General features: G+C 39.9%; 1 protein-coding gene across 1 annotated transcript; it reads left to right on the top strand.

The window, feature by feature from the left end:
• Positions 1–6,815: 6,815 nt before the first annotated feature.
• gpr37l1b (G protein-coupled receptor 37 like 1b) lies at positions 6,816–9,084 on the top strand. The gene is made up of 2 exons (XM_030784340.1): positions 6,816–7,517; positions 8,230–9,084. The coding sequence occupies exons 1-2, from the start codon at positions 6,816–6,818 to the stop codon at positions 9,082–9,084; spliced, it is 1,557 nt and encodes a 518-aa protein (XP_030640200.1).
• Positions 9,085–13,656: the final 4,572 nt, after the last annotated feature.

The raw sequence follows: 13,656 nt of genomic DNA, 5'->3' as shown, positions 1-13,656 counted from the left end.
ACGAATTTGCAAGGCGAATGAATTTGTTTCTTTTATTGTAATGCTTTGTTAACACTTACAGTGTACAGTATATAACCTTTGTGGAAAATTCACATACTTTCATGAAAGTCTTCATTTAGCACGTCGAGTTGTGGAAGTTTATGCAAATGTTCAGAAATGACATAGACTTGGTAAATGACTGCACGTACAGGAACAAAAAAAAACTCAGTAAAATACCCACCAGTCTGTTAGTTTTTATTACTCCATGACCACTTAGTCTTAATTTGAGAGTGAGGTGATTTATATGGGTGTGTGTGTGTGTGTGTGTGTGTGTGTGTGTGTGTGTGTGTGTGTGTGTGTGTGTGTGTGTACGTGTACGTGTACCAAACAATTCCTGCCCACTTAGCAGTTACACATGTGCTTCCTCTGCCATTTGTATGTACAGTATGTGGGTCTAAAGTGGCCACTGGCCTTTCAGTGTTTTTTTCAGTGATGTCTCCATGGAAACTGACAGGATGGGACAGAGGCCTACTGAGGAATTTCCCGGTTCTTTTCTTTCTCAGATTAATACTACTACGGTAAAACATGTCTCATGAATAATGTATGACTTTCAGATGTAAATGAGCCTTGATAGTTTTTTGGGGGGTTTTTTTCCCCAGACTGCGATTGATTAAACATTGTCTTACAATTCATGCCCTAAACTTTCAGTGTAGATTATAATAATGATCTAAACTGTACGTTCTAAGTTAATGCAGCAGCAGCAATGAATGTTGAGTAGAGCTTGCACAGGTGTTAATTAGGGATATGCTAAAAACTTGGAAACATGAAATGAAATTTAAAACATACACCAGTATTAAGTTCAACCTGTAATGTCATTTCAGCAGTCATTTATGTGAGATGATGTTTGCAAATATTTGTGACAAATACACTTGACATGAAAAATGACTCAGATGATCATCGAGAATGTTACTTTGCATGTTATTTACTGACTCAGGTGTGATCCTAAGCCATCTTTACATACACACCCTGCACGTGTTCAAAATCTGTTTGATCACTGTATCTTCTCCACAGCAGGTTTAGATAGGAACAGTATTGTTTGAAACATGTTCCGTTTCAGTCATGTCTGAATGTTTGGTTAAAATACTAGGGGGGTGACCCGGAGAAGAGCCTTGACAGTCTCGTCGCTAAGAAACGTCACGATGAAAGACATGCACCTGTGAGAACGCGAGTCCATAACCCGAGTCAGATTTCCATAAATTCAAATGGAGAGTCCAGTCAAATTCGCATTCAAATTCTGTGTGACTACAAGTTCATATTATAAGCAATTTAAATTCATTTTAATTTACTGGCGTGTAATCTGTGCAAGTGCATTCCATAGTCTGTTTTATGACAATACAAATGGAATTAAATATGCTTTGCTAATATTAATTAAACGAGGCCTCTCTAGATCATGGCCAGGTAAAAATTTTGGGTGATAATTAAATTGTCACTTTTGGTGTCATTAAAAAGGCTTAAACATGCAAAAAAAAAAAAAAAGATATTTGAAACTTAACTGCATTTCACGTCAGCACTACTGCAGAGATCTGCTAAGGAGTTTTTCCTGTCATTCTAACACATGGTTAAAGGAGGTCAGCTATTGTTAGCATTGCTGAGAAAGTTGTGGATGAGCAAGGGTTATAGCTGCAAAGCTAAGTTCCTTAGCATCTCACAGTTGGTTTTCACAGAAAGATGACGCACAACACACATGCACTGTGAACTCTAAGTGCAACACCACATAGTGCAAACTGCAATAGGGACACAATGGTGATGGTTAGTCACAAAGCTAAATGTCTCTGCCATAAGAGAATGTGCTGTACTGACAAGCAGTGAATGGGGTTTTCTAGTGGTAGGAGACTTTGATATGTATGTATAGTGGGCAGAGGCTGGAATTGCGTGGGCACACATGGGAATGCAGTCTCTGAAATGAGTCTCCTGGAGAGAATAGACTCCTGAGTTTGTTCAACTTTGCTGCAACTCTCAACAGTGTTACTTATTCCAGTGACAGAAAATAAAATGGATTGTCACAGCCAAATTGTTCATGGCAAAATTCTCCAGTCACATGAAAGAGAAGAAAAAAAACTGTCCCAATTTCAACTGCACCAATAACAAACACCTCACTACTCAGTCATCATGAATATCAGCTCAGTGAGTTCAACTTGTAATGTTGCACCATGCTAGACAAGATCTTTTCCAGAGATGGTAAAAGTAAAAGTAGAAGTACTCTTGCTTAAAAAAAAAAAATACTCTAAGTAGAGTTAAACTGACAACCGCTTTTGTAAAGTGTAAGTCAGTGACTTTTTTACTCTTACTTAAGCATTTCTCAGAAGGGATATTTTAACTCTACATAGAGTAATTTTTTAGCAAAAGTACTTTTACTTTTGCCATCTGTGATCTTTTCAGAGCCCAGCTTGCACGGATCACATGGTTGGTGTTCAAACTAAGGCTCTTCTAAGAAAAAAAAAAAAGACAAAGTTAGCAGAACTCAAAACAAAAGAAACAGAGACAATGCCCAAAAAAACAAATAATCTCCAAACACACATGGTTCAAACAGCTTCTCAAAATGAGTAATACGCACACGAGTTCAAGACCAATCAAATGACAGAACGAAACAGCAGGGTTTAAGTCAGTGGTCTCAAACTCCGGTCCTGGAAGGCCGGGGTCCTGCTGATTTTTGTTTTCACCTCTTAGTTACCTGTTGATTTTCACCTTGAAAACAGATGTGGACACTCCTCAGCCAATCAGAGATTCTATTTAGTTGATCTACAAGAAAAACAGCAGGACCCCGGCCTTCCAGGACCGGAGTTTGAGACCCCTGGTTTAAGTAGACAATATAACAGGACCCTGAATGAGGATCAGGTATGGGGCAGACTCATTCTTTGGTGTCTGCTAGATGAAGTGCTCTCTGCTGCCACCTGTGTCTTGGGGTACCTCATGACAGAACTGAGCTGCTCCACGTGGTTTGATACGTTTCATTTGAGGAGTTCATTTCTTGTTATCCCATCCGCTCATTAAGAATCAATATTTCCCCAAATCCCCCAATACCACGAAGAAGACATTATTTCAGTTATCCTCTGGGCATTCACCAAACTTTGCCATGCTGATTAGTGTACACTCATATACAGATAGTCATGTTGTAGCTATGTTGTTCCATCCTTGTTTCAGGGATAGACTTGTCTTAGTCCCATTTTTATTCTCATTTTTTTTTTTTTTTTTAGTTTCCGTATCACATCAACCATAAAAGCTTTCTCTGTAGCCACCTCCTGATTTGGGAATGGTTTTACACATGTTGATTTTAGTATTAAGTATGGCTTCCAACAGGATCACTCACTACTGACCCATAAACGAGAACTTGGTCGGAGTTGTCCTCTGTATCCCGTAACATGGCCTCTGTACCAAGGGACTTTTCAGGGTTGACTGGATATTCCTCAGTATAAAAGACAAGTTGAATAGTGAATGTAGACAGGGTTAGAACCGAGACAGTCCTTACATGAAACAACCAATGAAAATTAAATAACACAAACAGAAGTATATTATAGAATGTGTATTTGAGTGTTTATGAGGTGAATATCTTTGTAAGGCTTGTTTGAGCATGATGCCGTCGACCAACTTCTATCCTCCAAGCCCATGTCCCGTTTACCTTAATTAGTGGTTTATCGCATAATGCTTTCACTTTGTCATAACCGAGAATTAGGTTTGGGTCTGAGGGGAACTAAAGTGTTTGACAGTCATCTCTGTTACTCACCATTAGTAACCTTATCATCTCCTTTGGGAAAAAAAAAACAGAGGAAGAAGGCTGAAAGGGTAAGCAATGAAAAATGAGGAAATGTTTTCATGATCCTGTAATGTTCTGACAGCAGTCTGCTTTGAGTCGGCCTTTTCAGAGTGGCCTCTACAGAATAGCCTGAGAGAGTATATCTGAGTTAGGGTTAGGGTTAGGGTTAAGGTTGAGAATGGGTGAGCTGTTTGAGAATGTGAGTGTGGCGTGTGTGAGTGTGTGTGTGTGTGTGTGTGTGTGTGTTTGTGTGTGTGTGTAAAAGAAAGGGAGAGTTTGTATGTGTGAGTTTGTATGTTTGTGCGAGCATTTGTGTGCGTGTGTGTGTGTGTGTGCGTGTGCGTGCGTGCGCGCGTGCGTGTGTGCGTGTGCGTGCGCGTGCGTGCACATGTGCGTGTGTGCGTGTGTGCGTGTGTGATTGTGCGTGCATGTATGCAAAAATGTGTATATTTTTGCTTCCTCAGAACAACTGATCACACAGGATCTAGAGATCCTTCAGAGTAGAGTATGGTAACTTACCCGTGTCCTTGTTGACACAGGGAGACTTAGACCTCTGTATCCACCTCCTTATCAAACAGACAGTAAAGTTAAATATCTGTGGGGGACAGACCTGCAAAAAACAAAAATCAGATGGGCACATAAGTAGAGGGCCTTCCTATGCTGATTATATGAGAAGTTAATGATTTGTACCAAGGATGAAAGGTATTCATGGTAAGCATGCTGTCTCAGTTCAGTGGAGATAAGAGAGTGACATAAACCGAATGCCGTAAACTACAGGAAAAAAAACTATTAAAACTCTTAGTGATCAGTCATTTTGGCGTTCAGATCACAGCCACAGATCAACTCGTGATCAGGAGAGAGAGCGCATACACACACACACACACACACAGTCAGCTAGAGGAGTGTAAACAGTCTTACAGTAAGTAAATAGCTCAGTCCATTCTATAGGCTTGTTAACAGACACACACACACACACACACACACACACACACATACACACACACACATGAGTTGAGCTTTTTGTGAGTATCCTGTAATATGACACTTTTAGGAACATGTGGGGTGAATTCATTTAACCTGCATGCTGAATGTTTCTTGTAAGCAGTAGCAGGTGAGATAGGAACAGACTTTTTGATCTAAGAACATGTGATTGAAACAGAAATACCAAGAAGGATACAACTGATGAAAAAACTATGTATACTATTTTTTGTATTTGTTGTGTTACAGACTGGTGCTGCAAACTTCATCCTGTTGTTCATTGCTGTAGATGCCAAACAAACTGGTCTAATGGCTTCTAAAAGCACTGATAGAAACAAAATGCACTCCATTTCAGATTGTAAACAAGTGTGCAGTGTGTGTTTTGTTTTGTTATTGTTTTTGGGGTTTTTTTCTTTCATCGTCATTTTTGCTGTCTAGCTGTTCTCTGTGACAATGTCCACCCCCAAAAAATGTTTAGCAGGCTCTTGTTTGAAATGAAATGAAATCGTCGATGAAAAAAAGACATTTTTTTAAAGATAAAACCACAAAAAAATGGAAACATCTCAAGTCAGAGTCAAGTGCTGGTAAAAGCTGAGAAAGACAGGAAATTCAAACTAGGTGCCACCACAACACTTAACTTCCTATCTGCTTGAGTGAGTGAGTGTGTGTGTGTGTGTTGGGGGTGGAATGTGTGTGTGTGTGTGGGGGGGGGGGGGGGGGGGGAGCAGCAGGGGAGGTCATAGAAATTTCATCTTGTGGTGCAACCAGCTCAGTGTAGTATTCAACTGTCTTACTGTATGTAATCATTCTGATATCAATTCACTTGCAATTCCTTGAAATCAAGTCACTTTCTTTATTTTGTGATTTTCCCTCAAAACACAGCCTGTCATTTAGAGGGCTGTTGCTACTTCAGAGATATTTATGTAGTGATATTGATTTGTCTATATAATATGTCTTTATTTAACCCATAGATGCCTGACCTTCACCTCCTGCATGCACTCAAGTTGCCCTTGATTGTTCTGAAAGTGCTGATAAGCACACAGAGAATGCTCTCCCCAGATAACAGACTGGAAATGCACCCCCAGCGGTCTGAGGTTATATGGAATTTGGTACAAAGAAATAAATATGATAGTTACATAAGTATGATTAATACACGATTAATAAGTACGTAATACGATTTTAAACGTGACGATCAAAACAGAGTAAATTTAATTGAGTGATCCAAAGATGACATTATAGTGTTGAACAGAATAAAGATGAGAGAGATAGATTAGCAAAAAAAAAAAAAAAGGGAAATGTTTCAGTTGTTAAATATTGTGTTGTCTAAAAAATGTTCTCCTCTTATTCATTCTTGCAGATGCAATTCCAATCTACCTCCTGTGCTGTATCCTCATATGCAGCAGAATGGATGATGTTTTTCTTCCAAGTCAGCCATGCTGTGCTTGTATGGCAAAATGAATGACGATTTTATTCTTCTTTTTTTTTAAGGTTCAGTTGTTGCGAAAAGGTTAGCAATTACTTCTAAACCCTTGCAGCTCTTCAATAACACTAAAATTACTCTGTGTTAAATTAGTCCAGCATAAAATGGACAATGATTTGCTATCTCTATCTATCTCAACGTTTGGACCCCGTTTAAAGATTTTTTTTCTCTGTAGGATTATTTCTGGTAATAGTATAACAATCAATTAAACCTTAATTGCATAACATTAAGATTTATACCCATTATTTTTACCAGCAGGTGGCACTTTTTCCATTGCCTAGGAGAGAATGGGGGAGAGGGGGCGTTTCTCACTTAAACCCTTTTCAAAGGGCCAGCCATCCATGGATGCACAAACAGAGGAGTGACCAGACCAACACAACAGCAAAGCACAGAGCTGGGCATGTGGGGTTCCAGGCTCCAGCACCTCTGCAAGGATCTACACTTCTCCTTTCCAAATTTCAACCACCACCTATAGGCCTTGAATCAGTTTTTTGGGGGCGAGAAAGTTTCGGACGTCGGCGATTTTTGAGGGTATTTTTTTGTAGTTTCAAAACCGGAATCATCAGAATGGGGCTCCTCAGGTTGAGATACTTCATACTCCTGATTATACTTCCAATCATTTGTGCTTCTGACTCAGAAAATGATTCAGAGACCAGCTGGCAACAACAGGGAATGGAGCAAAAATCCACAAGTACTTTTCCAGATGATGCCTCTCCGACGGATAATCAGAATGCATCTAACGAGGAACGCGTAGGTGAACCGCGCAAGGACGTGGAACAGGAAAGAACATCGGTGTCTATGGATGATCCGGAGAGTGAAGATAAGAGCACTTCTATGGATGCTTCCCAGTCCCATTACACATTCTCCACGATTCAAACCATTTTTGAGATATCCAACTCCACTCTAAGCGATGAGGATGAGGAAAACAATCATGGAACTCTGGCTACTGATAATGACACTATCACGGAAAGGGTCATCACAAAAATCCATAACCCACTCTTCCCAGTGACTGACAGCTCGTACAGTGCCTATGGGATACTGTTCCTGGCTCTGGTGGTGTTTGCAGTGGGAATTGTTGGAAATTTAGCAGTAATGTGCATCGTTTGGCACAACTACTTCATGAGAAGTGCGTGGAACTATATCCTTGCGAGTTTGGCATTCTGGGATTTCTTGGTCCTCTGCATATGTTTACCCGTGGTGGTCTTTCATGAGCTCACCAATAAAAGGCTACTTGGTGATTTTTCATGTAGGGTTGTCCCCTACGTGGAGGTGAGCTGAGTACCACATCTGTGCTAATAAATAGCAAGCATTAAACAGCATTTCAGCAGCCTGAAACTCTTTTCAAGATGAAAGTCTCACTAAACCTTTGGATCTTATTCCAATTTGCATCCTTTACCTGGCCATCAGACATTGGACTAGTCAAGCACATTTTTAAATGAACCTCACCTTAAAGTTAGCATGACCTCTGGTGGTGAGGGAGGAAAGGATCTGTATTGTTGTAGTTTTATACAACTCATCTGCATTCACTAGTCATAAGGACTTCTTTTTACCGGTTGCTAAGAACTCAGAGATAACAAACAAAGAGACAACAAATGACGGAGAACACATTTCAGATTCTTTGGCCCTTTGTGACATGAGCTCAGCTAGAACGTTTTACAAGTGGTTCAAGTTTTGCACTTATGAGAACAAAGTTTTGGCTAAAAATGCTAGCACTGACATTTGAAAAATCCAGAGGGGATTTATTGTTTCTTTCTTTCTTTTTCTGTCTGTCTGTCTGCCCGCCTGCCTATCTGTCCGTCTGTCTGTCTGTCTGTTTGTTTCTTTGTTTGTTATTATGCCACGCCATTAAACACCATACGTATCTACAACCAAAATAATTCTTACTCCACCCATTTGATCTGTTTGTGCTTGTGATGACTTTATTTGACTTGAAGTCAAGTTTAAAAAAAAAAAAAATCATGATCTCAACTTCATTTCACAGGTGACGTCATTGGGTGTGACCTCCTTCAGTTTGTGTGCGCTGGGTATTGACCGCTTCCATGCCGCCACCAGCTCCCTGCCCAAAGCTCGGCGGGTCGAACGCTGCCGCTCAATCTTCACCAAGCTGGGGATAATATGGGTCGGATCCATGGTCCTTGCAGCACCAGAGCTGCTGTTATGGCAGCTGTACCCAGTGAAGTCAGTCACTCTGGGGGTGCAGGTGGACACCTGTATTATGAGTCCATACCCACACCTTCCAGAGTCCATCCAGTCCTTGGTGCATAACTACCACGATGCTCGAACGTGGTGGTACTTCGGTTGCTACTTCTGTCTGCCCGTGGTGTTCACTTTGCTCTGTCAGCTGGCCACCTGTCACGTGTCGGCCAGCGATGGCAGCGGCGGTCCTAAGCGACCAGAGGAACGTTCCCCGTCTAAGAAGCAACAGCTTCAACACGCGCAGCAGGTGGAACGGCAGCTCAACTGTACAGTCATGGCGTTGGCGGTGGTCTACGGCGTTTGCGCGCTGCCTGAAAACGTGTGCAACCTCACCCTTGCCTATGCGCCGGTGCAAGTATCTGAGGATGTTGCCGCTCTCCTGGCTCTTATCAATCAGTTCTTCCTGTTCTTTAAGTCATCCGTGACGCCTGTGCTGCTTCTCTGCCTTTGTAAGTCCCTGGGCCAGGCCTTCATGGACTGCTGCTGCTGCTGTTGTGAGGAGTGCCAACCAAACAGTTCCTCCTCTTCCCAAACCACTGGAGGTGCTGAGGGCAAGCTCAAGACCACCAATGAGGTGTCCACCTCCATTTTCTTTGACAAAGCTAAGGACAGCTCTACCATTTTAGCAATTGGAAGTTGAACCAACTCACTTATCCACTCTTTCTCAGAGAGCACCTTATAGGATAGATACCTTGTCCTCCAGCTTTGTCCTCCAAGCCCTGTCAATCGCAGCATCAGCGGAACCCATTCATAACTCTACACTGTTAAAAGAAAGTGTTAGAGCTATGACCTGCTGTTTTGAAAAGGAGGATAATAATATAAAAAAAAAGAAATTGTAAAATATTGTATACAATATTGTATTGTATATTGTATTTGTTGATGTATTCTGGTGTGGACTAAAATAGGCGATGTTACATATCAGAATATACCACAAAATACCCAAATGAAAAAAAAAATTGGATAGTTATTCTCAAATACAAGTATCTTCAGACTCAATTTTGCAATGAATCTGGCACTTTCTTTTAACTGAGAGTGAGTAACATTCTCAAATTCTAGTTTTTCACCAGAAACCTTGTACCACACATTGTTAGAGATACAAACCAGCCACTGAGCATTGGCCTTTTCATGAATTAATTCAACTTTGTTAAAATTGAGCCAGAAGAGAAAAAAAAACAACAAAAAAAACAGTCAGTCCTGTGAGACCGTAATTTGGATGTACTGCTGAGGACCACCATTGTTGCATTTTAATCAAGCTCTCAGTTTAAGACTGCAAGAAAAAAAAAAACTTGAACAGAGACCATTCATGACTCGGTTTCCAAGATGCAATAGTATTGTACACCTCACTTCCACCATGTATTCCCTAGTCTCAGTCTGCTCTCCTTGTTTTTGCTCAGCAGGTTATGGAGGTATCTGTTGAAGTCTTCATAAGATACAAGTCAAAAATCATCTGAGCATATATACAAGGAAGGGTTGTATTTTTGTAGGAAGACTTTTTACATTTTTAACATGTGTGCATTGGGGGTTTCCTTTCTTAAATAATGTGTAGTTACCATATTAAAGATGACTAGTCTAATATGAAGAACTGGATGAGGACATGTACAGTAAAAATTGCTCATGTCATTTTAGTAACGCTCCAAGTTATATCCGCACGGTGTGATTCAGTTTTTCTCAGGCAGTCATGAATTTCTCAAAAAAAAAAAAAAAAAAATTCGTGATTAATGCTCTGACAGGGTGAAGTATGATAAAATAACAAATGACTTCACTGTTTTTTTGTTTTTTTTTAAGCAAATTCAACATCTGGGTCTTAGTGAAACATTTGGGCCCAGTGTTTACACTGTGTTTACTTTACAAAAAAGAAAAAGAAAAAAAAAAGCAGTGAATAAGTTACCTTTTAATTTTAACTTTTTCATTGTTGTGCGCTGTTAGTACGTGGCATCCATTTTAACTAACAGAAATTACTTGCACGCACTGGCACCCATTGCCATTAAGCTTACATTGTTTTGATTCCAGGTTGCAGAGACAGGTTGCCATTTGTCAGTCTGCTTAACTTTTATCGGCACCTGGCGTCTCACCCAGAGGACTTAAGATCACATGATTTCACAGTTTTGTTCATTTTATCCATGCTCATTGTTTTTAATAGTTTATCTGATGTTGTTACATGCAGTACTGAAATTGGTGAATTTATGCAAATTGAAGGGAGTATCAGATATTTAGAAATAAAGTAAAAGTAAAAGTATAAATAAAAAGTTTTAATAACATATCTAACATATCTAAGTCAATAAGGTTTTTGCTGCTCATCCACTTACATGTATGCATTCAGCATTTTAGAAAGAAAAATGACCTTTGGATAATTACTTTAGCATTAATCACATTTTAGTGATTTATGGTGAAAAACAGCTAGATCGAAAATCTTACCGAACGCTTTGTGGCCTCACAATTTTATTCCTCAATTCCACAGACCCTGAGATAGAACATATGATGTAAAACAAAACCCAGATACTTCTCATGACAGTTTTGTTCCCTTTATATTTGCATGCCTCTTATCTGGACTGTACTTAGCATCAGCGGTTCCTTCACATGTGTGAATGTCATCCAATAAAACAAACAGAACAGCTGTAGTTTACTCAATAAAGTTTATTCAATAAAGGTCTATCAGGACTTTTCCTCACTGTTTTAATCCTTGAGAATTAGACTGTTGAATTTCAGACTTACTGGAGATTCATCCTGTTGCTAGATCAAATAAAGAAATAGTGATTCTGTCTGTCCATATGTCTGCAGCGGGCACAGGGGGGAGTCCCGTCTCAAGCGGCTTGAGTTCATGTCTTCTCTCCCATAAGCGTGCAATTGTTCAGCAAACAAGATGGGGGCCTCCTCTGTGAATATCAATAGCCAGTCAACAGCTGAGTTGCCAAGTTACGATCCAAAAATTCACATGGATTTCACATTGGCCAAGTTCGAACAAAATAGGCTCTCTGCTTTCCCACCTTGCCTGGTTGGTTGAGGGAACCAAGAGAATTTGTCTGTCCATTGTGAGAAAGGTTTGTATGCTTATCATGTCCAATGCTCTGTAAAACAATATGACTAAACTACGGCACATCTAAAAAAAAGAGGAAGAAGGGAAAAAAAAAAGAAAGTAAGAAAATAAGCTGAAAGCCACTATTGGACATCCATACCTATGCATCTTTGATTCACAAATTAAATGGCAAGATGAACGCTTCAGTCCTGAGAAATTCTGAAATAAACACATTTCAGAAATGTTTGTTAGAGAAACTTGCATAGGTGGTTCTCTCTCCTTTGGAGGGGTTGACCCCTTTAGTTACTTGGTCTTGGACTGTGTTCAGAGGCTGTCAGGGATTGGGAAGACGGGTGTGAGAGAGAAAGAGAGAATGGTCTCATTAGAAAATTGGACGCTAGAGGGGGGGAAAAAAAAGATTGGACTTCAAGAATGGACTTCTACTGGCACTAATGATAGAGGCAAACAAACCCTTCTCTGTTTCATTAATGAAGGTACATGCACGAATCAGCAAATGTCCCCACAGTACTCAGAGACTGGGAAGAACAAACTTTTACACTAAAACCATGAAAATAAAGCTGTCTGATTATGGTTTATATTGTCTTGCACTGATATATGGTTCCTTTTATATATTAGATATATATATCTTTTTAGATTAAATTGTAGTAATTGACAAATGAGTTTCCTCCCTCTGGAATGACTTAAAGAAACTGTATGGAAAATACTAGGTGATGGTGAATCGTGTGGCCCTCATCTAATTTTGTTCTTTCTTCTGAAGTTTTTGAGGGTCTTGAGATAGAGATCATTGTTTGCAGCAAATGTATGCAGATTAGTCTGTCAGAAACCTTCTCTAACTGCAACATTTGTTACTTTACGTTAACCAGTCAGGAGCCTCACGGTGATAAACATAAGTACAAAAGAGACTCTCAGAAAACACTTTTCATTTTGAGGCATGATCATTTCCTGTGAATTTTCATGAATGAGAAGAATGCTTGTTTTAAATGGCTGAAGTGAAACTGAAGTGAAATCACTTATTTTACTCTCTATAGCTACTTCCAGTAAATAACAGAGTGTTTGAGTGTGCTTCTTCCTGGGTGATTGTCCTCATTCAAGGGCTAGCCCAGTGAGGGAAGACTAATATGACCTGAATGTCTCTCACATACTAACAAAGCACTGTCTCCTCTTGCCTTGTTAAAGGGACAATGTTTGTTTGTTTCACAGAATAGTGTGTGGAGTGTGGAGTGGGTGGGAAAGGGGGGGCGGGGGGGGAGGCGGGACGTTGTGTAGGAGTTCAACATGATTCAGTTCCATTGCCTTGGCAACATCTAAAAAAAAAAAAAAAAAGAGTACACTACCAAGCAGACAAGGCTCTAAGGTTAGGTCCTGGGCACGAATGGTCCAATCACACAGAAGCTTGGACCACCTTGTTCTCACGGAACAGGAAACTCTGATGTATTCCACAGTGGTTCACCAAGTCATGATGCCAGTAGCGAAAAAAGAAAAAAAAAAGGCTTTCCACTTTATTTGTTGTCACAACCCCTTTGTATTCAGCGCTCATCATGACTGAACAAGCACTGGTGCTCAGAGGAAGGGTGTGGATAAAAAAAAAGTGGGGAAACAGTTTAACTTCTTTTTCGGCTTTTCAGTGCTACAGCTATACATTTCTATACCGTCCAAACCTCCCTCTCGAAGAGCCTCACAACCATTCAATCCAATTCGTTTTTCCTCATTAGAGCACCTCCTCAAAGAAACCAATATGTTTTGGTTTGTACTTAGTTCTTACCCAAAGAACTGCAAAACAACTAATGGTTTTCTTCAGAGAGAAAACTTAAGGGCTGCCTGACAAACTGACAAATGTTTATGCTATGAGGTAGGCCAGGATCACAACTTCATGCCAAATCAAATTTACTGTTTCGCAATAAGCTGTCACTGTGGTATTTTTGCAACAATATATCTCTTGCTCCCTAACACGTTTTATTTTCTACTTGCAGTCAAAAAGTATTTTGTCTTATTACAAAAGTAATTTGTCTTGCTTGGAGAGAAAGGTTTCCTACTGAATTGTTTGGTTTTTTTTAAATCACTGGTTAAATATTGCAAAAGATAGTACTCAGTATAAAACTGTACAACACAAGAATTCTACAACTATCACATTTAACCAGAGGGAAAAAAAACGGACATCACGCGGCCTTCATTAGTTTG

The sequence above is a fragment of the Chanos chanos genome, chromosome 9, assembly GCF_902362185.1.
Source record: "Chanos chanos chromosome 9, fChaCha1.1, whole genome shotgun sequence".
Taxonomy (NCBI): domain Eukaryota; kingdom Metazoa; phylum Chordata; class Actinopteri; order Gonorynchiformes; family Chanidae; genus Chanos; species Chanos chanos.
The sequence above is the reverse complement of the archived record's forward strand: the minus strand, read 5'-3'. Positions and strand labels throughout refer to the sequence as shown.

Coding starts and splice junctions, on each gene's coding strand:
- gpr37l1b (XM_030784340.1), top strand. CDS start 6,816: ATGGGGCTCCTCAGGTTGAGATACTTCATACTCCTGATTATACTTCCA. Junction 7,518..8,229: donor GGGTTGTCCCCTACGTGGAG/GTGAGCTGAGTA, acceptor TTCATTTCACAG/GTGACGTCATTGGGTGTGAC.